This window comes from Labeo rohita, chromosome 7, assembly GCF_022985175.1.
Source record: "Labeo rohita strain BAU-BD-2019 chromosome 7, IGBB_LRoh.1.0, whole genome shotgun sequence".
NCBI classification, from domain to species: domain Eukaryota; kingdom Metazoa; phylum Chordata; class Actinopteri; order Cypriniformes; family Cyprinidae; genus Labeo; species Labeo rohita.
Window position 1 is genome coordinate 5,730,176 of NC_066875.1, and position 27,160 is coordinate 5,757,335.

The 27,160-nt window shown below is 34.9% G+C and overlaps 1 protein-coding gene across 1 annotated transcript; it reads left to right on the forward strand.

The window, feature by feature from the left end:
* The first annotated feature begins 1,344 nt into the window (after positions 1-1,344).
* crispld2 (cysteine-rich secretory protein LCCL domain containing 2) lies at positions 1,345-24,015 on the forward strand. Its single transcript, XM_051115455.1, has 15 exons — positions 1,345-1,481; positions 4,330-4,664; positions 7,989-8,107; positions 9,907-10,039; positions 14,068-14,183; positions 14,525-14,625; positions 14,720-14,887; positions 15,038-15,098; positions 15,191-15,257; positions 15,354-15,484; positions 15,588-15,631; positions 16,220-16,292; positions 16,401-16,476; positions 19,904-20,034; positions 22,334-24,015. The coding sequence occupies exons 2-15, from the start codon at positions 4,410-4,412 to the stop codon at positions 22,383-22,385; spliced, it is 1,527 nt and encodes a 508-aa protein (XP_050971412.1). The 5' UTR covers positions 1,345-1,481; positions 4,330-4,409; the 3' UTR covers positions 22,386-24,015.
* Positions 24,016-27,160: the final 3,145 nt, after the last annotated feature.

Below are 27,160 nucleotides of genomic sequence, written 5' to 3' on the forward strand. Positions count from 1 at the left end.
AAGTCTGTGTCGACAGGTCATAACTGTAGCTGTTTTACTGCTACAAATGAGTAAAACATATTTGATATTTCTGTCCATAATTTATTTTTGTCCTTAAAAGAGGAATTACATTTTTTATCCAAACTTCATATAATCTGATCGGTATGATTTTTAATGTTCTTGAATGAAGTCTCTTATGCTCACCAAGGCTGCATTTATTTGAGCAAAAATTCATTAAAACAGTGATATTAAGAAATATTATTATTTTAATATAAAGTTAATACTTTAAAGTGTAATTTCTGTGACAGCCATTACTACTTTAGTGTCACCTGATTCCTCAGAAACCACTGTAATATAATGACTTTCTACTCAAGAAATGTGTGTGTATATATATATATATATATATATATATATGACACAGATAGCTCTGTTTTTAAGTATTTTTCAAAATCATGCATTTGATTAAATAAAAATAACTTAAAAAATACCACTTACAATAAAACACAATAAAAACATGATAACAATAAAAAACATTATTTTTTGGAAAAAACTAAAACGGAGTTATCTGTTTTGCAAATATATATATATATAGAGAGAGAGAGAGAGAGAGAGAGAGAATAAAGCTTTAAAATATGGACACAATTAAAAAAGTGTTTAGAGAGCATAGACAGCAAAATATTTTTACGTATGGTTACATATGGTTACCATTTTAAATGTTCCTTTTATTAATTTTTTTAGCCTGTTTGTTGTTTCTTGTGTTATACTCACATCTTTAATATATTGTATAGTTCATTTTTTTTAATCAATATTCTGATTTCTGAATATTCTGATTTTCATATTTCATCAAATTAAATGTCAACACAACATTTTCTTTCAGTTTATTGGAGTCTCATGCATGAATTGAGATGTAGATATACACATTATTTATTTTACTCATAACATAAAAATGTTGTTACATATGTTCATCTGATCATATGCATTAATACATCATGTGTTTGTAATTAAGATGCAGTATAATATTTGGCCCATTTACCTGAAAAGAAATTTGTCTGGAGTACAGGACCTCAAAATGTATATCTGGCAAATAACACTTTAGGATATGTGAACAGGAAATAACCATGAATGTATTGAGGGACCTAATGACTTATTACAAAACGATAACTCATCGTCAAACATCCTGCTGTTGTGAGTTGTTGGGTAATCGTCTGGACGCGTCTCTGGGGCTGGTTTGGGATGATTTACGTTTTTTGCGTTTTCATCTTGACATCGTTCGTCAGAGCGTCGGAGGTTTGCCAAGAACACAACCTTCTTCAGCCTCCCCCTCCTCTTCTTCACGCGCCTCTCCGTCGCTATAAAAGGAGCTGAGCTGCTTCCACAGAGTCAGTCCGAGTCACCAGCTGCCAACTACTCACACTTGTTTGACTTTCAAGGAAAATACTCCAGCCGCAAGAAACTGAGCTGTAGCAACCTCTGGAATAGCTCGTGGAGAAGACGCAAACTAGGTAATATGTGTTTCTGACTCTGTAGTATATGGAAGTTAAATGAATAATATACATTGATTAAGTGATGCATTTAGTCAATTAAAGTTGGATGTGCAGCATCATGGGAGGAGCTGCTTTTTCTCCTTTTTTGGTAATAATCCATTGATAGCCAGTGTGTAGAATCTAATGCTCACTGATCAGCACTTTAACAGCATGTGTATTAAGATGCATTATGAGCATGATTTTGGACATTAGTTGCACTCATTTTCAGTTGGAAAATGTGCATGTGGTTAAACTGTCCTGCCATTTCTAACTTTTGTGCAAACCAATCAGAATTTTGCCATATAAAGTGCAGATGGACCACTTGGCAATGTTTGGCTCGTGTCTATGTAGACCAGGTGCCCGGCTGGCGTTTTCCTGGCTGCTTTGTCTGTCATGGTAGTATAAAATTCAGGAAAAAGATGAGACGGCACTGAACGTGAACTAGAAAGAGTGAGAGAGTGCAGCAGCTGGAATTGAAACGGTGCCTGTGTTTACTCAGACCGGTGTTGGATGTCAAGGCTCTGCAGAGACAGTCAGAGAGAGGAGAAGAAAATTAGAGAGGCATGAGGGCAAGATTTGGATTGTTGTAGGTCATTGACGTTTCTGAGGTTTGTTGTTTCACGTTTGGGCTAGAAGTGGCCACTTTTGTTGTTCATTTGCTGTTCGCTCCCATTCTCGCACCTTTTCCAGCCGCTGTCCGATCCATTAATTCCATTCCCAGAGAAAGTCAGTCTGGGATAGAGAGGGACTTGCTTTGATTAATGTGTGAATGGCACAGCTGCTGAGCGTGGATCTGTTCTGCTAATGAATTCTCCATTGTCACCTCAGGAAATAAATGAGTTTGATACAAAGTTGAGTTTACCTGCAGAGATCAAACAGACCTGCTGGTCCATCAAACTGAGCAATCTAATTGAAGGAGATCAGGCTTAGTGGTTTGATCTTTTGAGTAGTAATGAAGATTACAATTAGGTTTTTGTTATGTGAGGCTTTAATAGTATAATTGTCTGTAATGACGGGGCCTTTGGCTTAACAGTTGACTATGACAAATAATAAGCATCCCTATAATTAGAGCAGACTATTTATTTGATGTGGATCAATGTGGGTCACTTCTTTTTCTCATTGGTGAGTGCTGCTCCAGTGAAGATAGATGGCAAATTTAATCTGAGCAATTTTGCAGGGAGTACAAACTTTGTGATTTAAACATGTTTGTCATATTTCATCTCAATGGCATAAGAAACAATTGAGGAATTACAGAAAATTAAGCCTATTTTAGGGTCATTATTATGTTATGCATTCTGAAATTATTATTATTACTAAAAATAATGCAATAATTTCTATTAATTTATTGAATGCAATTAATTATAATAATAATATGATTAATTACTATAAGTTTCTTTAATTTAGCACAGTTCTTACTGCGCTTTAATTTGAAAAACTGTAATATTATAATTAAAAAATAAAAATAATAAAATAATATCTAAATGATCATGGTATTTTTACTGTAATACAGTGAAAAAAGTAACATTACTATTTTTTTAAGTAATAAAGTTACATTTCTAGGTGTTACAGTAAAGATAATAACCACTTTAATGTATGCTAATTTGAATGAAAAACATTGAATTTCAGCATTTTTACAGTAATATAGTATTACAGTTACATTTTTCTATTACCATAAAAATAATAACCACTTCAATTCATGCATATATAAAAACATTGTATTTAAACATTTACAGTAATATAGTGATACAGTTACATTTTGGGTATTATAGTAAAGATAACCACTTTATTTCATGCATATTTAGAAAAAAACACTATTTCAATATTTTTACTGTAATAAAGTGATATAGTTACATTTCTAGATGCTACAGTAAAGGTAAAGATCACTTTAATTTATGCCAATTTAAATAAAAACATTGCATTTCAGTATTCAGTAATTTTTTTGGTGTTACAGTAAAGATAATAGCCACTTTCATTTATACAAATTTCAATTTAAAACATTGTATTTCAGTATTTTTACAGTAATATAGTGATGCAGTTAATAATTTTACATATTACAGTAAAAAATAATATCCATTTTAATTTATGCTTATTTAAAAACATTCATTAAATTAATTAAAATAATTAAATTCATTCAATATTGTTACTGTAATAAAGTGATACAGTTACATTTCTAGATGTTACTGTAAGGATAATAAAACTTTAATTAATGCTAACTTAAATTAAAAACATTTCAATATTTTTACTGTAATAAAGTGATATAGTTACATTTTTATGTATTATAGTAAAGATAATAACCACTTTAACTTATGCTAATTTAAATGATAAAAAAGTGTAGTTCAATATTTTTACTGTAGTAGTGATAGTTAACAATATTAAGTATTACAGTAAAAATTAATGTATTATGGTTATAGGAATTTGGGAAGGAATGTGCTCAGCTGTCGTTAAAATTGTGCTTGCTTTATGCAAAATTATTTATTTTGGGGTGAAATGTGACCTGTTTTTTGTTAGATTGACCTAATGGACAAGCATGAGTTTAAACAAAGCAGCAGTTACTGCACTACACGGATGGATGCGTCTCATCTCGTTCTAGAATATCAATCCTCAGATTCTTCACTATGATTGTTGTTATTGGTTTGTGTTCATATATTTGTGGTGTATGTTTAGTCAGGTTGATATAAGAGTGACTAATGAAACTAATTTAACACATTCCTCTTTAAAGCACTGATTTCTCTTTGTGTGTAAACACATGAACGTGTGTTTACTATCCAGCGTTTGCTCCGACAACTTTCCCAACGCTTGTCCTCATGGAAACCATATTTCCTTCCAGGTTTTTCAGTACAGAGCCCCGAAGACACACTCACACAAGGCAGTCTACTGTAGTCAGACCCTGAAAGCATCACCGCTGCCATGCACAACCTCGTTTCCATTGCCCTACTATTCCTGGGTGCCAGTTTGGCTGCTTCCCTCTTCCTTCCTGACTCTCTGGAGCTGAGGCAGCTAATGCAACGCTATCAGGACGAACTGGAGCACAATGGCACAAAAGCAGACGCGCCTTTACGCACACGCAGAGCCATCAGGTGGTCGGACAGGGAGGAGATCCTGCAACTGCACAACAAGCTGAGAGGAGAGGTGTACCCGACCGCCTCCAACATGGAGTACATGGTGAGAATGAAACACAGTTTGAGTCATTTTACGCAAACAACTCTTTTTATGACTTTCTGTAATTTCAAAGGGCTGTGTGGAAAAATCAGAAGGTTCTGTTCCAAAAACCTAGAGAGTCAGCTTCATAGATAGCATTTTAGGCCATCATTAGTGTGTTGCAGACACAAGACTGTTTCAAAAAGTAGGTAATAAAGCTGACATCTAAGATCTTACTTCAGTTTAAGATGCTGAAAAAACAAATGCTTTGGGATGCGACAAGCTGAAATTTTTCACCCAAGATGGCGAATAAATCGAGAGAATTATTGCAATATATCAACACAAAAATATTCATGCAATACCAAAAAGTCTTAAATTCATTTTATTTAAAAATGCGCTATTTTTCTTAGTATTTTTGTGTGCTATATAAAAAAAGTACACTTTAGCACACAAAAAGTACTTATTATGTAAAATAATATACATTAAAAGAATGTACTTAAGTGTTACACATTTGTATTGATGAAACTGCAATTCATTACATTAAAAATACTTTAAAATGAATAACACACTACATTTGAAATTAAAATCAAGTATTTTAGTTTTACTACTGCTTTAGTACGCTACTCAACACAACAATAGTATTAAAACAAGATGTTTTAAAATACACTTTAAATTAAAACTTTATTAGAAGTGTACTTAAGTATGTTATAAAAGTGTCTATTTTTAAGTACACTTAAGTGGCCTATTATTTCATCAGTATAATATAATCTGCCAATATAGTTTTTAAAATACACTTTATTATTACAAAATGCGCTTTTTAAAAGTGTTCTTAAGTATGTCATGAAAATGTATATTTTTAAGTACACTTAAGTGGCCTATTATTTCATCAGTATAATATAATCTGCAAATATAGTTTTTAAAATACACTTCATTATTACAAAGTTCACTTTTTAAATGTGTGCTTAAGTATGTCATGAAAGTGTCTATTTTAAGTACACTTAAGTGGCCTTTTTCATCATTATAATATAATCTGCAAATATTTTTTTTAAATACACATTATCACAAAGTGCACTTTTTAAAAGTGTACTTAAGTATGTCATGAAAGTGTCAACTTTTAAGTACACTTAAATGGCCTTTTATTTCATCAATATAATATATATATTTATATAGTTTTTAAAATACACTTTTATGATTTGAAGTGCATTCATTAGAATTAAGCACACTTCTTTTTCGCAAGAGTTATTATGCTTTTTCAGTATCACACTGTTAGCTTAGCAACATGATAACATTGTTTATGAAGAGTCAAGTCAAATTTCAGTTAGTATGCTCTTGATTAGGTAACTGTGTCTGTAGACAGTTAGACAGTTCACTAGTCATTTTAGTCTACAGTAAGGGCTTTTTATACTGACCACACATGTTGAGAGCTGTACAAATCCAGCACTTCTTTTGCATTAATGACCCTGATTTACACTAATTGCATAATGTGTAAGCAGCAGTCATCGTTTTTTTTTTCTGGTGCAGTAAATATCTTTAGGTTTGCGTAGGTGCCAAATACTGGCTCCATTGGAAAAGACATGTTGAGTTTACAAGTGGAATCCTGCCAGCGTGGTGCGCTGCTTTTTACTGTGGAGACAATTACACTGAGGTTTAGCCGCCTGCTGACTCAAGAGCCATGACACAGATGGAGAACAGAGCCAACGATTAGTGACATTACTGGACATGAGATGAGGCTTCGGCTATGTAACAAAGTTGCAAGTGCAAAAGGGATTCCCTTAGCACACTTACCATACTTTTAGAAAGAGTACTTATAATAGAAAAGAATATACTTAAGTGCGCACTAAATGCAACGTTCTTAAATGCTTAGTTGCATGTTGACTGAATTTAAATGAAAATATGTAGTAGTTTAAATTCATATTAAATGCAGTTAGTTGAACTTAATAGCTTTTAACCCAGTTAAGTAGGACTTAAGTACATATTTTTATGTAATCTTAAAATTATATCTATTTTCTTTAAAATATGGGTACTGCTGAATGCACTGACAAGCATTTATGTTAAACTAAAATATTCTCTAATGCCATTTTTATTAAAGCTTGTAAGTAATGCATTTAAATATATTTCTAATTACATATTGGTAATGACAAAGTTGCAGTTTAGTACATTAAAAAAATATTTTAAAATGTAATATGTAAAAACACACTGCAATTCAAATCAAGTAATCATGCCATTTACATGAACTTTATTTTGTTGGTCAATACTTAAAAATAAGTGTAATTTATGAAAGCATGACAAAAGATGATTAAAACCATTTAAAATGCACTTTTAAAGTAAAACTTTTAGTTTGACATCATTACAAAGGGCACTTCAGTGTGTTAATAAACATGAAAATGCACTTTAAGTACACTTAAAATATGCTTTTATGATTTGGACTACACTTCAAGTGCACATTCAGTACAGTTGACTGCACTAGAACTGACAATTTTGTCATCATTTACTCGACTTGGCAAAAGCTCTTGGTTCTACAAGTAGATGAGCTTAACTCTATATACAGTACCTGCATCACTTTTACACATCTGAAGACCTCAGTAGTATTCCATAGCAAGGCATTGTGGGAAATTGAGTTTTTGAGGGAAAAACTTTTTCCATTGGTTTTTTAAAGTAATCATAGTTGTGCTAGTGATCTATAGAGAGCACAGTCCTGCTTTATTGCTGTTCCCTGTGTATCTTTGCGTATGGTAATTGAACGTGAGTTTAATGTTGATGTAGTGAGTTTTTTGAAGGGAAAGCTACAAAGTGCACAGGCTTATGGTTAATGTAGTTGGGTTGATGCCTTTGAGAAAGACAGGAGTCTACCACAAGCAGGGGTTTCAGAAACGCTGCCAGGCCTCAGCGAACAAGCAAGGGTTTCAGAAACGTGGCTTGGTCCCAAACAGCACCTTCAGAACTGAGGTTAGAGAATGTGTGAGTGTTTGTACCCATTATGCAGTTGGAAATTTACTGAGAGTTTCACAGAGGTGAAGAACCCTGTTCTGTGGTGCGAAGTAAGTCCTCCCTCCCTACAGGTGGAGAAATAAGCTGGGGAAATTTGTCTCATTTAACCCTGATTGCTGGGGATTTACAGTGGCTGTGAGCCAAGCTCTGAAGTGCATGCATGTAGCCAATATTTTAGTTGTATTGGGCCTGATTCCCAGTCCAATAGTGAAGATGAAGAGTCAGAGGCAAAGGGAATTATATGGGAATAAAACTCAGCATGTTCAGTATTTTGTTAAAGTCTCAATGCAAATATATGGGAATTATAACCTGGTGTGATCTGCAGAGAGTTTGATTTAGCTTATATGTGTATATGACCAGATATGGGATGATGAACTGGAGAAGTCAGCGACCTATTGGGCAGAACAGTGCCAGTGGGAACATGGACCCAAAGACCTACTGATGTCCATCGGGCAGAACCTCGCAGTGCACTGGGGAAGGTACGAGCGCAAACACATTTACAAAGACCATATTAGTATGTTTCTGTAATGTAACCAGTCATACATGGCGCTAACAATGACCACAGGCATGGAAAACCTAGAAATGTTTGGAAGTTGTTAGTGCTGGGCAATGAGTAATCATGATAAATTGTGTCCAAAATAAAAGTTTTTGTGTACATAATATATGTGTGTGTACTGTGTATATATAAAGACACACATACAGTATATATTTAGAAGATATTTACATGTATATATTTATATTCATATAATTTATATTATATATAAATATATTTAATATATAAACATAACATAGTTTTCTTAAATATATACATGCATGTGTGTGTATTTGTAAATACATAATATAAATATACACAGTACACACAAATATATTATGTACACAAAAACTTTTATTTGGGATAAGATTAATCACGATTAATCATTGCCCTACACTAGAAAACTATGATTTCCAGGTCTGGAAAAGTTTGGAAAGAACTTATTTATTTTTTATTTTTATCTTTTATGCATTTATCTAAATCACTTTAAGTTGTTGTAAAAATTTTGCAGGCAAAAAGGATCCATAGTTCATTGTCAACAGTACTGAAACCAAGTCTCTTTATTTTCTAAAAATGACAAAATTGTTTCCAAAAATGTTACAATTTTGTACGATTCACATTGTATTCATTCATATGAAATCAGAACCTTGCAATATATGTTCCAATGAAAAGGTGGTATGAATTTGTATGAATTTTGACAATGTGAATTGTACGAAAACACACATTTTTTGAAAAAAGTGTTTTAGTCCACTCATAAAAATAACCATCAGTGGGGCATAAGCAGGTTGTATGTAAACATACAGATGAGATCATATTAATTCATATGAATTAGCCACCGATTTGCCAAACTGTAAAATAGTTACAAACTGGCATGAGATTTTGTTGTAATATAATGTAGTGATTAATGAAACACAGCTCACACAGAAGAAGTCACTTTCCAACCATGCAGATTTCTGTTATTAATGCTGCGAATCAGTCATATTGAAATGTGAAATTTCACCATTACATTGCATCAGAAGTATACATTTTCATGCATTCACTGGAAATCCATAAATCCATAACTTTGGCATTGCAGAGTGCAATTCTCTACTGTTTGAGCTGAAATGAACTAATTTTTACGTTTTAACCATAATGGATAAGCCTTTACAATCGATCAATTATAAGTTACAACATACAAAAGGAAATTCACGCAAGTGATCCCCAAATGATCACTGAAGTTAATTTCTTTTTTTTTTTTTTTGTCTTTTTTGCTGAAAAGAAATGTAGGAAATCTGAATATACATGTAAATGTCATGGTTTGACATATGCTGTTCTTTAAGTTGCTTTGTGCAAAAACATCTGCCAAATGAATAACACTGTGTGACCCTAGACCACAAAACCAGTCATAAGGGTCAATTTCTTGAAATTGAGATTTCAAGAACAATATTAGGACGATATTTGGCCGAGATACAACTATTTGAAAATCCGGAATCTGAGGGTGCAAAAAAATCCAAATATTGAGAAAATCACCTTTAAATTTGTCCAAATGAAGTTCTTAACAATGCATATTACTAATCAAAAATTACGTTTTGATGCATTTAGTAGGAAATTTACAAATATCTTCATGGAACGTGATCTTTACTGAATATTCTAATGATTTTTGGCATAGAAGAAAAAGTGATAATTTTGACCCATACAATGTATTTTTGACTATTGCTGGTCTGATACTCATTATCGTATTAAATGATTTTGTCTCTCTCCTGACAGGTACCGCTCTCCAGCCTATCATGTGCAGGCCTGGTACGACGAGGTGAAGGACTACACCTATCCTTACCCGCATGAGTGCAACCCTTGGTGCCCCGAGCGCTGCTCTGGACCCATGTGCACCCACTACACACAAGTAAGTGAGAAAGACCAGTGTACTTACAGTTTACAAACAATTATCCCAGCAGGACTAAACAACACAACATTGTTTGTGGTTTTAAAACTTGCGTGCGAAGGTGAACACGTGCCAGCTAGCCTTTCTCCTCTCCAGCAGAGTATAATAAGTAGCATGTGTGACCTGAATTGAAATAGAAGCAGCATATGGACCGCAGCCTTGACCACTGGTGTTCATTAACCTCACACAAAACACGGTCATGTAAAACACATGTAACATGGCCCCAAAACGTTTCTGGACACCTAAGCTAGTCTCAAAAAAACAAGTATATCATTACATCACATCAGTGTTTGCACATACCACTTGATATTTATTTTGATCTATATTTTTAATATTCTCTTGTCATTTTTGTCTATCATGTGCTGTATGGTTGACATTCTTTTACCATATGTGACTCTGGACCACAAAACTTGTCATAAAGGTCAATTTTTGGAAATTAGATGGTTGGAGATACAACTATTTGAAAATATGATATATTTGTAGCAATAGCCAACAATACACTGTATGGGTCAAAATGATCAATTTTTCTTTAATGCCAAAAATCATTAAGATATTGAGTAAAGATCATGTTCCATGAAGATATTTTGTAAATTTCCTACCGTAAATATATCAAACCTTAATTTTTGATTAGTAATATGCATTGCTAAGAACTTTATTTGGACAACTTTAAAGGAGATTTTAAATCTCAATATTTTGATTTTTTTGCACCCTCAGATTTCAGATTTTCAAATAGTTGTATCTCAGCCAAATATTGTTTTATCCTAACAAACCATATATCAATAGAAAGCTTATTTATTCAGATGATTATCAGATAATTTTTCCCTTATGACTCATTTTGTGGTCCAGGCAACTAGTTGTAACTATAAGCAACTAGTTAATTGTGAGAATTGATTCCAAAACTAAAGTGTTACCAAGTGTTGAAATACTATTTAGGGGCACTTTAGGTAATCACCAGTGGTTTTCTGCTTTTCTGTTTCATTCTACGCTAACAGCTCCTTTTTAAAAATGGTATTTGAAACAGTAATGTGGATACTGTCAAAACATAGTGAACATGCCAGATCAAGCAGATGCAATGCACAAAGAAAAGGAGAGTAACCAAAGTTCAGGAGAGACAATAACAGAAAATTGAGGACATAAGGAGGGGTTGAGCGAAAGCCTCATGTCCTCTCAGACTTTACTTTATCGCTGGGATGACTTTGTGAAAATACACATTCGCTCAGCTCTGAAAGCAGGTCGCAAGCATCTGGAAGCCGTTCCCAGACTCCTGAATCACTTTCCCGCTTGACCCGAATTCCTTTGAAGATGCAAGACGCAGAAACGCAGGGGATCTGCGCCAAATTCGTGCCGCGTTTCTCCCCGGTTTCCTCACGTGTTGTGTGTGGGAGAACAGGTCTGGAGGCCCCGCGATCTTCTCTGTGCCAGACGATCCCTCAGGGTCAAGCTGGAGTTTGTGTTTTTGAGACTGATTAGTTTGCTAAATCATTGTCCCATGGCCAGCACTGTCTGCGGCCTCAACAGAGGAAGTGCATTCCCGAGGGAGTATTGAGACGTGCTTCCTCGATTGCATTCTGCGAGGTTAGATGCAAACCCACTACGGTTTAACTGTATGTACGAAAAACGTCTGAGTAAGCACTTCCCTTTCATTTCACAGTCAAATGGTTTGGCTCGTGCTGCAGGGCTGCACCCGGTGAACCCTATTGTGTTGAAGCGAATCAGCGAGGGCCTTGACCGCAGCTCAATGGGCTGCATGCAGGCATTACTTTCTTTGTGTGGATAAGAGTGGATGAAGGGAAGTTTTTCAGGAAACTGGCCCGGTCACACTTGAAGTGCTTCTCCTTCCGACCTACAGGGCAGAATGAAAGAGGGCAGTCTCTATTCACGGCCCCCATGGTCCCATCAATCTACTGTTGCTGCCCCAGAACGCTGAACACTTCCTCCTCAGAGGGGAGTTGATATGGATGTGTCTTTTACGCTTCTGACAACAACAGCAAAGAGACCTGCATCTTTCATGCATGCAAAAAGAAAAATTATTTGGCATCACTTTATCTTAGGTGTCAACTGGAACATTGTAATTATTGTGTTTATGTTGAATTGCCAAACATGTTTGCTGCTATTGAGGTAGGATACAGGTAAGGTTAGACACATGTTTTGTTGTATAGTTAGGTTTGAGGTTGGGTGAGGGGTAGGGGTAGGGTCCAACCAGCTAAAAACAGCTGAACAACAGCTTGACCTTCTTAGGCTTGGAGACCAACTAAAACAACCTACTTCCAGCTTAAACCAGCAGGATGCTGTTTTTTTTTTTTTAAACAGAAGTACAATGTAAAAACAAATATATGCACAAGTGCATAGTATCAGGAAATTGCTGCCATGATTTTAGTGTTTTGTGGTTGCCAGTTGATGGAGTTACTAAAGTGTCCTTAGAGTTTTTATTGCAATGCTAGACAGCCGCAAGTGTGTTTCTAGATGGTTGCTAGGGTGTTATAGATGGTTTCTAAGGTGTTTCTAAGTGGTTGCTAGTGTGTTATAAATGGTTGCTTACTGGCTCAAGCCAAAAGAGCTTACAACATTGCTATACACAGTTACTAGATGTTATAAGTGGTTTCTATGGTGTTTCTAGGTGGTTGCTAGGTTGTTATAAATGGTTGCTTACTGACTCAAATTAAAAGAGCTTACCACATTGCTATACAGTTGTTATGGTGTTATAAGTGATTTCTAAGTTGTATCTAGGTGGTTACTAGGGTGTTCTGGGTGGTTATTTACTGATTCTAATTGTAGGAGTGTTTCTCTTCACCATACAGTTGCTAGGCAATTTCTAGATGATTTCTAGGTTGTATCTAGGTGGGTGCTGGAGTGTTCTGAGTGATTGTTTACTGGCTCAAGTCAAAAGAGCTTACCACATTGCTATACAGTTGCTAGGAAGTTATTAAGTGGTTTCTAGGGTGTTTCTAGGTGGTTGCTAGGGTATTCTGGATGGTTGTTAAGTTGTTTCTAGGCTGTTGCTAGGGTGTTATAAATGGTTTCTTACTGGCTCAAGTCAAAAGAGCTTACCACATTGCTATACAGTTGCTAGGAAGTTATAAGTTGTTTCTAGGGTGTATCTAGGTGGTTGCTTACTGTAGTTGTGTGAGTGTTTCTCATCACTATACAGATGCTAGACCAATTCTAGGTGGTTGCTATGGTGTTATAGATGGTTTCTAGGTGGTTGCTATGGTGTTATAGATGGTTTCTAGGGTGTTTCAAGGTGGTTTCTAGGGTGTTCTGGGTAGTTGCTAACTGACAAAAGTTGTAGGAGTGCTTCTCATTGCTATACAGTTGCTGAGCCATTTCTAGGTGGTTGCTAGGGCATTTTAGATGGTTTCAAGGTGGTTTCTAGGGTGTTATAGATGGTTTCTAGGTTGTTTTTTAGGTGGTTACTAGGGGGTTCTGGATGGTTGCTTTCTGACTCAAGTTGTAGGAGTGTTTCTCATCGCTAAACAGTTACTAGGCCATTTCTAGGTGGTTGCTAGGGTGTTATAGATGATTTTTAGGTCATATCTAGGTGGTTGCTAGGGTGTTCTGAATTGTTATTTACTGGCTAAAGTCATAAAAGCATTTAGCACTTTGCTAAACAGTTGCTAGGATGTTATAAGTGGTTTCTATTTGGTTGTTTACTGACTTTAGTTGTAGAAGTGTTTCACATTGCTATACAGTTGCTAGGTTGTTTCTAGATGGTTTCTAGGGTATTTCTAAGTGGAGTCTTAGGCAGTTACATATGGTTACTTACTGGCTCTAGTCAAAAGAGCCTATAGATTTGGCTTGGGTTTATCTTCAGTGTATTGTTCTTTGGGATTTTTTGCTTATTTTATCGTTATCCTGATGAAAACTGTAATTACAAAATTGCTTAGAAAAGGAATAACAGATGACTTACATGCCAAGGTTCAGTATTTATGAACAACCCCCTAATCCTGAGTAAACACCACTAATCATAATGTATTTCTCTTCGTTTGCAGCTGGTCTGGGCCACGACCAATCGCGTTGGCTGTGCTGTTCATGTGTGTCCGCGTATGGACGTATGGGGAGAGATCTGGGAGACCGCCGTCTATCTCGTCTGCAACTACTCGCCCAAGTAAGACCAGTTTAGTCACTTAACCCCAGATGAATAATTACTATACCTGATGATGATCCTATGGAACGAAACTTTCCTAAAGCAGATTCCATCCTTCAAAACACGGAGGCTTCATACTTAGAAAAATGGAAAAGTAAACGGAGGATTTTAGGAAAGGAAAACATGGGCAGAATATGCTATTCTTTTTCAAGCTAATGATTTAATTTGGCAGCTAGGGACTGTTTTTATAAATCAGTCTTGAGATCCGTGAGAGTGTGTGATAATGTGTTTTGAGTGTTCAGTCAAATGTGCAGATTTTGCAGTCATTTCCAAACTCATGCTGTACTCGTGCCCTTTTTTAGGGGAAACTGGATCGGGGAAGCCCCGTACCAACACGGCCGACCCTGTTCCCAGTGCCCACCAAGCTATGGAGGAAGCTGCAGAGACAACCTCTGTTACAAGGGTGAGAAGAATTATGACAGAATAATGATTACAATGGTATTAACACATGGAAGTCTAAATCTAACTTTTGGGTTTTTTGGTGATTGTGTTTTTAGGAGACCCTGAACGCCATGAGTCTCCAGATATGAATGAGGTGGAGAAGCCACAGGAGCCACTACATCCTCGAACTACTCCAACTAAGTCTCAGCCCAAACCCTCTTCCCCCCAAAAACCTGCAAATGCCAATCCTTCCTCAACCAAGCTGTCAAGAACTAACTATCTAGGTTAGTGTGAATAATATTACTTAAAAAAAAAAAAAAAATTCCAAAAAATATAATAATAATAATAAGATTATTATTATTTATTATTCATTTTAATAATACATATTTTTAGCATTTGTAAACTTCTACTCTTTTTATTCTAATGTCTTTCAGCACAAAATATTAAGTGTGAGACAAGAATGAGGGACAAATGCAAAGGAGCAACCTGCAACAGGTCAGTTTAATGGAGTTGAATGTTTCTTTAAAGATTTTCTGATATTGTAAGTTCAGAAAAGTTACTGATTACCATTTTTTTTTCTTTCAAAGGTACAACTGCCCAGCAAACTGCTTAAATAAGAAGGGAAAAGTGTGGGGAACATTGTACTATGATGTTGTAAGTGTTACTCATCAGTAGATATCACATGGTCTTTGTTAAGTAAAAGATGTTAGATATATTTATAAATTCCATTTTTAAATTCTGTTATTTTAGCAATCAAGTATTTGCCGTGCTGCTATCCACTATGGAGTAATTGACAACAATGGAGGCCTTGTGGACATCACAAGAAAAGACAACTTCCCATTCTTCGTAAAAGCAACCAAGAATGGTGTAGAATCACTCAGGTAATTTAAACATTATGAAATTATCTTTAATAATATCTTTAACAACTCACCATCCACATGAGATTTATTCAGTCTGATCTGCATTGTGTGATTTTATTTTCAGTAAATACAAACCTGGCAATGCATTTACAGTGTCAAGAGTGGAAGGTGAGTTATGTTATTGTCTTGATAATTATTGAATGCAAATATTCTCTTTGTTTCAGTATGGCATCAGTAGCAACAGCATTTGAAGTAAATATATTGTATAAATATATAATGCTAAATTGCTGATTCATTATTACAAATGTGTAATTACATATATATTCAAATGTGACATACAAGTTTCAATTGAAATTACATTTAAGCATATTTTAGTTTAGCATAAATGCTTGTCAGTACAATTAGTAGTACACTTTACCTACATTTCAAAGAAAATATATTATACAATTATATAAAGGTATTCTTAAGTCCAACTTAAGTTGGTCAAAAAGTCGGTAGTCAACTAACTGCATTTTATATACATTTAAACTATATTTAATTGCAGTTAACATGCATTTAAGTCCCCTGAATCATTGCATTCAGTTATGCACACATTACTTCCATAACAAATACTCTATGCTAAATGTGTATTATTATGTGAATGCAAGTATCCTCATCGAACAGATATATTTTCCAATATGCAGTCAGTATGTTAATTAAAGCAGCTCAAATGATTGGTAAAACATCTTCAGAATAATGTATTTTTCCTTTCTTTAGAGCAAACAATAGACTGCTACACAACAGTGGCTGAGATTTGTCCCTTCAAGGAGTCCACCTCTCATTGTCCAAGGTAACGTTCAGTGTATTGCAATATTCGCCATATACACTCCGTATCAGGTCAGCTGTAAGCACTTGTCGTTGCAATGCACCTTACCAGCTTCCCATCTTATCTTATCAGAGTCATCTGCCCAGCTAACTGCATAAACGAACCTTCATATTGGGCTCCAGTGGTCGGCAGCAACATCTACGGCGATGTGAGTACCTGCTTCGGTCGAGAGCGTCCTTACAGGGCTGAGAGTTGGGAAATGAGGGAAAATGGGCATTTGTAAAGCACTTACGAGTGCTAAAGTGAGCGTGCTGCTCTTGTGGTGAGGGTCGACCGCGGGAATTGTCTGTGTGAGTGTAAAGGGAGTTTTCGGTGGAGGTGGCCGCCATTGTCACCACTAATTTTTCTCTCAGAGTGCAGACTGACCACAGAGCAGCAGCTGGGAGAACAGCTCTCTTACACTGACTCATGCATGCCTGAGGTCAGGACTTGGCCTTACGGACCACTTAACTGTTTAGGGAAGAGCTTGCTGTGTAACTTCAGTGTAACAGTGTAACTTCATCATTGCAGAGGTTCTTGATTAACTTATTAACTCAATTATTATGAAAAATTATTAACTCAAAATTATGACACTAAATGATTTGATAGCCCCTAAAGAAGTGCACTTAATTGTACTGAATGCACACTTGTAGTGTACTACAAATCTTAAAAGCAGATTTTTTAAAAAACTTTACTTGCAGATCATATGTTTTTAATGAAATAAAAGGCCACCTAAGTGTACTCAAATATGGACCCTTTCATGACTCTTCCTTACCACACTTAAGTACACTTTTTAAAATGTTTAAAATGTGATTATGCTTTACTTTAAAGTCTATTTAAATCATTAAGTGTTAGTAATCTTTTTCACTTTTCATTTGTTTTGATGTGTTGGCTAACATACTAAAGCATGTGGAAAGTACTTGATTATTAACTTTAATGTTATCTCAGGTAAAAATAAGAAATAAATCAATATTTAAGTTATCATTCACTGATCATCTTCAGCAAGCTTTTTAGTGAACTGTCAAACAGTGTGAACTTCAATTTATGACTGAATCATTCAGAATTACATCAGCTGGAGTCATTGCAAATATCTGAATCACACTGTAAATTATATTTATAACAATTCAGATTTCGGTTATTTCTTAAATGTAACTCAATCTCTTTGAGATGTCTTTTCCTTAAGGAATGGCCTGGTTGTGTACTGGTGTGTGAACTCGAATGAACTGGTTGCCTTTTGGCCCTTTTGGCTTGATACGGCTACATTCCTGTGTAAAAGCTGAGCGCCTGTGTAGCTGGCCTCAGATCAGAGCACGCTCTCTAGCAAGCATTAATTAACCCTCATTATTCAGTGGTTTAGACTTAGTAATTTGTGAAGGTAGTCTTTGTTTGGAAGCACATTTATACTCGACGCACGAGCAATTGGATGCGCATTATAAGATAGAGGCACCCAGATGTGTGCGACGAGCTGTGCGCTTTCTTTACTGAATGGTTTTGTGGACAGAAACAGACAGGATTGGACCTTCTTTCCAGGTTAAAAGAATAAACCCTGAAGGTACACGCAGTTCCAGAGAGTTCACGCACATTAAGCTGCTCTGAAGCCAGGCGTCTGGCCAGGTTGCCTTTTCTGGAGCTCTGGCCTTGCTCTTGTGCGTGCTGTAGACATCGAAGTGATGTCATTTGTCTTGGCTCCTTCAGACTGTTTACATCTCAAGGACTGTTTAATAGAGCGTGGTGCTATGGCCAGTGTCACTATTACTGTAGCTCATACTTATGACTTTTATCCAGATTTTTGCCCCGATTTGCATACACTTTTAAAAATAAAGGTTCCAAAAAGGTGTTTTCCCAATTTTTAGATTCCCTTTCAGTGAACACTTTTTTAGAGAACCATTTTTTCTTAGTTTGAAGAAGATTTTATTGTTCTAAAGAACCTTTTTCCGGTATAAAGAACCTTTTGTGCAGTGGAAAGATTGAATGGATGTTAAAAGTTCTTCATAGAACCATAGATGCCAATGAAGAATCTTTATTTTTAAGAGTGTAGATGACAAAAGACAGAGCCAGTGTTTGAATTTTAGGGAGTCAGAGTTTACAGATTTCACAGAAAATCATGACTCCAGTTTTTTAACTTCTGACTTTGATTTTCATCCACTTGGACGATATCAAACGGTAGTCTGGAAATGTGTCATTCAGTTGTTCTTTGTCGAAATTTATGAAGTCAGCAAGTCTGTGATACCTATTGTTTGTGCCTAGTTGTTTAATGTATTACAGCCTTTAGGTATACATGCGTCAAGTGGTGTAACCGTCAAGTTACAAATAATAACAAATTTTGTGCAACTTTTGTTCACAATAATTAGTTAAAAACATATTTTTAAAACAAATATCATCAATTATTAATTTATAAATATTATTATGATTTTTGGCAAGTCATACCACATGACATTTTTCAAGCTGAATTAACTTTGCTTTTTTATTAATAAGCAGCAAACAAGTATTATATTTTTTTAAAAATGAATAACACAGGATTATGCCAAATTACCAAAAATATTAAAAATGGCAAACTTAAAAACATTCCTATTATATAAGAGGTGTATTTAAGTCATTGTACGTAAAAATTGCATTTTCAAAATATATTTTTGATTTATGTTCTGACAAAAAAAGGTCATGTTATTTACCAAAAAGTATAGTTTGCTCACCAGGGATGCATTTATTTGAGCAAAAATACAGTAAAAAACTTTAATATTGTGAAATGTGAGTAACCATTTTTTATTAGAATGAATTTTAAAATATAATTTATTTTTGTCATGCAAAGCTGAATTTTCAGCATCTTTACTCCAGTCTTTACCCTAGTAAAAAGTAATTGATTTAAAATGCATTTATTTTACTGTATACTAAGTACAGTTCAAGTCTATTAACATATTTACTGACATATCGCTTGAGACTTACTAATATAAAAATTGTAATTAAACTTTATGTGGAGTACTACTTGTGCACAATGCACATTTCTTAATATTAAACCTAAAATATTATATTGATGAGAATTGTATGATCTTTAAATAGTATCTGTCTAAATATTTAAAGTGTTCCTAAAGTATACTTGTAATAGTTCCACTTTAGCCAATCAAATATACTTAAGTGTATCTTTAGTTGGACTTCAGCACTACTTCTGCACAAAGTGCATTAGGTACAAATTTAGTTGTTCCAATTTAGCAGACTTTAAATATACCAGTTTAGCATACTAAAAGTTCAACTGCAGGGTATTTTTATTAAGTACATAATATGTAAATGTATTTGTAGTATACTTAGCATGAAATAAATGTATTTTAAATACATTTCAATAAATTTATTTTCATTTTAAAACTGTTCTATACATTGATAACAATAAGAACCATTATTAATAATAACTGAGCCGTAAGCATGAGATTCTTCTTTCAAAAACATTCAAACATTTTAATTATTCCAAACTTTTTAAACAATACAGTTGTGGAAGTTTGGGTTTTGAGGATGCATGATATAAATCCTCCGGCATGAAGGTCAATGGAACTACTTATGAACGCTGGCATGTCGACTAAAAGAATACTCTTTTGTCTCCTCCTGTCCAGGGCTCCAGTATCTGCCGAGCAGCTATCCACGCTGGAGTGATCAAAGCCGGCGGCGGCTATGTGGACCTCCTGGCTCTGGATAAGAGGAAAAGCTACACCGGGACCTTGAAGAATGGCATCCAGTCGGAGAGGTACGCGTCCTGTATCTCGCTTCACCTCTGCTCTCGTTTCCTCCCTTTGCTTTCTCTCAGTAACTCAATTCAGCGGTCAGAAGCCACGATGGGCCAAATCTGCCTGTGGCACGTTAGTGGTTGAAGAGTAATGGTGTGGTTTCTCGTCGAGGATGGACCACACAGGGGCTCTTTGCTTACTCTCCAGTGCTGCGCGCAAAGTGCTTAAATCGACAGAATCGGCTCCAGTGTAATGAAATCTAACGCTTGAATCAAACACCATCATTGAAGGAATCGATCCTCGCCTCTTAAATGCTCGCCGGCCTTGACCGGCCTATAGACTGAGCATAGTAAAGCCATTCACTGACAGCTTGGATAGATTTTCCCCTCACTGCACGCTATGATGCAATATAGGGGAAATGGGGGGCAGCTAGTCGTGTGAACTTTGCTTTATTAACAGAGAAGTATTCACATGCTCGCCATAGTAACACTGAATGGAAAAGTCGTTGGTGTCTGACTCAGTCAAGGATAATTACAGCATATCTGATGCCAACGAAGCACCATATCCAATACACCACCACCTGAAGGCCAGTCCATTTATGAATAAATGAAAAGGCCAAGAACAGTAGTCAATAATGAATGCTGGAAGAAATCTGAATGAAACCGCAGCACGAGATGAGCACTGAGCCAGTGTTAATGTCATGCTTTCCAGAGCTAATCTGAAGCATATGCACAAATCATTGAAGTTGATTAGAGAGCAATAACACTTTTAAATTTAGCATCTACAAGAGTTAAGAAAATAGTCTGACTTGGCCAACCCAAAGTTTCCCTTCTTGCTTGAATTTGCACTTAAGTACTTCAAATCTTAAAACACTTTATTTGGTTACACTTTGTTTTAAGGTGTGCTTGTTACAGTGTAATTATACATCTCAAAAACACAAACATGTACATTAATGTTGCTTGCATATTATTGTAGCCTAGTTTGTGCTGATTACAGTGTAATCAGACTTTAGCCATTAATATGTTTTTAAGATACTGAAAAAAGCACAAATGTCAGGGCATGTCAAAACTTCTCCAGGGTGCCAAAACACCCTCAGACCCCAGAGGTTTAAGTACTGAGTAATATTATTTAATTACATATACTCACTATATGGTTAGGGTTAGAATTTGGCTTAGGGTTACTTGCATTTAATTATTCATAATTTATTGTTATTGTTATTATAATAGTAAGAAACGTGTAACAAGGACACCTTAAAATAAAGTCTTACTGTATATTTAATAAAACTGTACATACAGATAATATTATAATAATAAAATAAACAGCCACTTAAGTGTACTTGAAGTGTAAGTGTACTTTAACACACTTAAGTTCACTTTTAAAAAGTGCACTTTGTTATTTGACTACAAATGTTTTATTTCAAAATGCATTTTAAATTATGTTTTAATACTTTTTTATATAATTTCTCATGCTTTAAAACCAGTCATAAGGGTCAATTTATTTCTGAATAAGCTGAGTAAATAAGCTTTCCATTGATGTATGCTTTGTTAGGATAAGACAATGTTTGGCTGAGATACAACTATTTGAAAATCTGGAACCTGAGGGTACAAAAAATATTGAGAAAATCACTTTTAAAGTTGTTCAAATGAAGTTGTTAGCAATGCATATTAGTAATCAAAAATTAAGTTTTGATATATTTACAGTAGGAAATTTACACTCTTCATGGAACATGATCTTTACTTAATATCCTAATGATTTTTGGCATAAAAGAAAAACCACTAATTTTGACCAATACAAGTTTTGCTATTTCATATAACATAAAAAAGTTCACGTATTTTAAATGTACTAAACAAATATTTTAATGCATGACATACATTTCAGCAGAAATTACATTAAGTTTTAATATTTTAGCCAGTACTTATGCAGCAGTACACTTTAACCATATTTAAAAGAAAAAATAAGTAATTATGAAACTACATATGGATATATAATAACTATAAGAAGAATATAGTTATTCTTCTTCTTACTTATTTTACTCATATAAAAGATATTTTGATGAATGCTGGTAACCAACAGTAGCTGGTCATAAAAAATACTATGGAAGTTAAAACTGTAAAACATTTTTATTTAATTGCAATTAACATGCAATTAAGTGTCTGAAAACATTACATTCAGTTCACACTTAAGTATTCTTTTAATTTAATGCATTTTGGTATGCCAAAAAAGTATGCCACAATATAGATCCTGTTTTCATAGAGTGGCAAGTCTTGTGTGTTTGTTTAAATAGTTTGTTAATTGTTACTTTCTCGTTCTTTCTTGCAGTAAAACCAATACAGATGGCGGTTCCTTCCGTGTCTTCGCTGTTAGAGAGTGAGACGGCATTGATAGGACACAAAAGATCACCGGTTTGCTGTCAAAAGACGGGACATTTTCAACCTCTCTGACTCTAATTTTGGAGGAAAGAAACATTTACAGAAGACCAAAGTATCTGTCAAAGTCTGCTAACTCAATCAGTGGGATTCCAAAGGTGTTATATACAATCGTGAATAATATTTTAGACCACACGTGCAACTCTTAACAAAATGCAGTGTGGTAGAAAAGGTATTATAACAGCGGTGCTGGTTTTAATCGTTGTTGTTGTTGTTTTTTTAAATCAGTTAAGTCTGTTTATGTTTTGATTATATTCTATTCGTTTTGAATACATGCAAAATTTCTAATTTCCATACAAAATGCATATTGATTACACTGTATTTAATCTGTACAGATATTTTGTTGATTTGTCAGCCTTGTTATGTGTTTCTCATTTTTTGGTTTACTTCATAAATCATTTGTGGAAGCCAGAGCTGAAATAGAGCGTAAAAGTCAAAACCTACTTTTTAGTACTCATCTCCAAGATGAGTCACAAAATGACACATCTGATATGACAACATAATTCCGAGCTCTGTCTGAAAAGTTGAAGTTTTATTGTTTAAATCAATGAGGAAAATGAGTGGGGTTTTTACTTCCGGAAACTTTTGCACTCTATAGCAATAGTAGTAGAGAGTGTACAGTGCTGTAGGGGGGATTTATTGGAGCTGATGTGGGCAAACAGATGATTCGCAGAGAAATGGCAAAGAAAAAGAGGCAAACCTCCAAGCAAAAGAAACCTTCCCTTCATAATGCATGCGAGCCTTCCAGAATCAACAGTACTCAGACATTATGGTAAAGGTGCAAAAACAATGAAACAACGTTCAATCCCAGGAGGATTCAGAGTCACGGAGTGCATGTTTAGGCTCATCTTTCATTATAGTACCTTCATTTTTGTTATTTATTATTATGCCCCTGCTCAGAACTGCAAATTCTGTGGAACAGAACCAAATATTTATGAATGTGGCACGTGATATGTGCTCATTTGAGAATCAAACATCTGTCATATTCCTGTTTGGCTAAATGCTATACACAACCCAGAGCTTGTCATTACTGCCAAAAGCAATTTCATTATAAGTTTAACTTTATTTCTTATTTGGCACGGAATGAAATCCAAGTGCGCAGTGCCGACCGAACACCGATTTGTTTAAACCACTTTATACTGCAACGTAATAAAACGGCCTCGGAGAAGAAAGAAGTAGGTCTACTTCTTATCTAAATGCATATTTCTTAGTTTGTTTAGGATTCAGAGTCCAGGATTTAGACTTGTGTGGATGTTCTTATATGAAATAAGGGCACGATAATCCATTTGAAGGCTTCCGTTTTGCTGCTTTTTACTTTTCATCTACTTTCTTTGTAACTTTCTTGAATTGGTTACCTCAGTCCTGTTGCAGCGATATATTTGAGTATTGTTTTTAGGGAAATCTTAAATGTTTGTACAGTACAATGGTTTGTGTAAATATTCCGATTCGTGCTTTGTTTTCAAGTCTGTATTGTAAAAGTATGAAAGTGTATGTCATCTGTGCCTTTTTAAAGCCAGGGGACAATTGTTTTTTTGCACAAATTTAAAATGAAGACTATAAAATCTATGATACTAAGATTGTGTCTGCCTTTTGTTTTATGAAACATGTATTTAGGTTACTGGGTTTTATACTGTTCAACAAACAGGAGATCTTTATTTTATTTTGTGAAACAAAACCATATCAGAAACTTCCCTAGACCACCCAAGCACTGGTCAGAGCTTCATACACCACTTCTGAGAGAATAAAGAATAGTGGGAGTATACAGATCTGCAGAAATGTCAATATAAATGATTTAGACTTCAGTAAGGGTCATCAGTGGATACATGTCATGTTATAAAATAAGTTCTTGGCACAAATAATTGAAAGCAAGTACTTGTTGGAAGAGAGATACACTAAACGTGGCCAGTCCAAATCTGAGACAAACTGTTCTTAGCAAGAATGGCAGTTAGGCTCTTGGCCAGAACATATTCTCACTGAACAGTTTATAAAACATTTTGTCTAAGCACATGCATGTTTTATGTCACACACTGTCCCAGTGCAGGTCTGTTCTGGGCAAAAACAATGCAAATGTAAATAATTTGTAAATTAACTGCAAATTGACATGTAATTATGCATGTGAAAACGTCAGAATACCTCTAAAAAGTACCAAAATAAAGTACTGTAGAAGAATATACTTAAGTGCAAATGCAATGTAATGTTTTCAGACACTGTTTTGCATATTATATAAAAATGTAGTATAATTAAAATTTATATTAAATACAGTAAGCTGAACTTTAGACTGCATTTTGACATTTAAATAGAACTTAAGTACATCATATGTAATTGCATAATTACTTCTATTATAATTGAAATATGGTTAAAATGTACTGATGAATGTTCTGAGAAGCATTTATGTATAGGACCACAAAACCAGTCTATATATTTGTAGCAATAGCCAAAAAATGCATTGTATGGATTAAAATGATCAATTTTTCTTTTATGCCAAAAATCATTGGGATATTAAATAAAGATCATGTTCCATGAAGACATTTTGTAAATTTCCTACAGTAAATGTATCAAAACTTAATTTTTGATTAGTAATATGCATTGCTAAGAACTTCATTTGGACAACTTTAAAGGTGATTTTCGCAATATTTTGATTTTTTTTGCACCCTCAGATTTTAGATTTTCAAATAGATGTATCTTGACCAAATATTGTCCTATCCTAACAAACCATACATCAATGGAAAGCTTCCATTCTGACGGTCAACACATCAAAATAAGCATACTTCTTTAAAACTTGACAGTCACGACACAACACTACTCACTATTAACTATTAACTAGTTGCTTAACAGTGCCCCGAGTTTGAACTTCCAAAGTGCAGTTTAAATGCTGCTTCATACAATCCCAAATGTGGTTGTAGAAGATCCCAGCCGAGAAGGAAGGGTCTTATCTAGCGAAACGATTGGTTATTTTCATAAAAAAATTTTAATCTTAAACACTCATGTTGTCTTGCTCTGCCTGAACTCTGTGTATTCTGCCTCAAGACAGTTAGGGTACACTCTTAAAAATAGTCCATTTTTTGTTCCACAAAGACCCATTCAGTCAAAGGTTCTCTTAAGAACCATCTCTTTCTTACCCTTTTATAAAGAACCTTTTTTCCCCACAAAGAACCTTTTGTGAAACAGAAAGGTTCTTCAGAGTGTAAAGTTTCTTTATGGAATCATTTAAACAAAAAAAGGTTCTTCCATGGCATTGTGAAGCACCTTTATTTTTAAGAGCGTATGTCAAAAAACTCTGATCGTATTTTTTCCCTTAACTTCAAAAATCATTTCAAACTCATCCTACATCACTGCAGAAGTTCGGACCCAGTCTTTGCAAAGTGAACATGCAAAGAAAATCAAACACCCTTAACAAAAAAGGTAAAACAGCGATATAGGACAATTTTGAAGTTGAGGGAGAACATGAGATGGGAGTTTTTCGACATACCCTAACTGTCATGAATCGGAAAAAAACAGTCCAGGCAGAGTAAGACAAGACAAGCAAAGTATAGAAACTGTATTATTTTTATGAAAATGACGGATTGTTTCGGCCCTTAAGACCCTTCTTCCTCGGCTGGGATTGTTTACAACCGCATTTGGGATTGTTTGAAGCCACATTTAAGCCATTTTGGAAGTTCAAAATCGGGGCACCGTATCAGTCCATTATATGGAGAAAAATGCAAAAAAGTTTTTCTCAAAAAACATAATTTCTTTACGACTGAAGAAAGAAAGACATACACATCTAGGATGACAAGGGGGGTGAGTATACATTATATGTAAATCTTTGTTTTGGAAGTGGACTTCTCCTTTAACAACCTTATCAACTATTAACAAACAGTAATTAGGATTGTTGAGGAAAATCTCATTGTTCATGTGAATGTGTGTTCCTTTATCTACTGTGTTGCAGACTATTTTTGGATCAGTTTGTGTTAAGTACTAAAATCATACACACAGTAAATTGCAGGGTTGACATAATGTTGAATATATGTGTGTGCTGCACTTCTCTTCAGCCCTTTAATCTCTTCTTCCTCGTGTCATGACGGAGACAAGAAGGAATTTGCCAGGTTTACCATAATGGCAACTCCGAATGGTGAAAACATGCTTACACTTCAGACCTGCATTTATTGAACAGCTGTTGCGGAAAGCAAAGTGTTGGCTGTTTAAAGTGTCAGATACTCTTGAACAGAACTGACAAGATTAAGACCAGTGTTGGGTTAAAAAGGCTTCAGGGTGTGATGATGACTGGATGTGCAAAGGTTAATGCGAGATCTCTTTAATATCTCCACTTGTAAACAGCAATGAGAGCAAATTAAGTGCAAATGGAGGCTTTGTTTCTCCTCTGTTTTCCCACTAAATACAGGGCTGATTCACTATAATGCCATGACACCATATCTAGGTCTCGTGAATTAGAGGGAAGTGTTTTGTTGTTTTGAAATGTGACTTTAACAATGACCTGTCAAATTAATTGTCTGAAATCCCTCTGCTGACTATTTATGTTATATTTTGGCCTACATATCAATCTTTCAGCTGTAATTAAAGAGAGCTGTTGGCATTCCTACCCTGGCGTTTCACACTTGCTTGTGCTTCCTCACCAACATGTGTTTTAAAGCTACAAGACATTTCTAGGGCATGACATTTGGTCATTTTATGAGTCATTCGGGTCATTCAAATTGGGACAGATTCTTAAAGGTGATATGAA

Coding starts and splice junctions, on each gene's coding strand:
- crispld2 (XM_051115455.1), top strand. CDS start 4,410: ATGCACAACCTCGTTTCCATTGCCCTACTATTCCTGGGTGCCAGTTTG. Junction 14,184..14,524: donor GTCTGCAACTACTCGCCCAA/GTAAGACCAGTT, acceptor GCCCTTTTTTAG/GGGAAACTGGATCGGGGAAG. Junction 14,626..14,719: donor AGACAACCTCTGTTACAAGG/GTGAGAAGAATT, acceptor TTGTGTTTTTAG/GAGACCCTGAACGCCATGAG.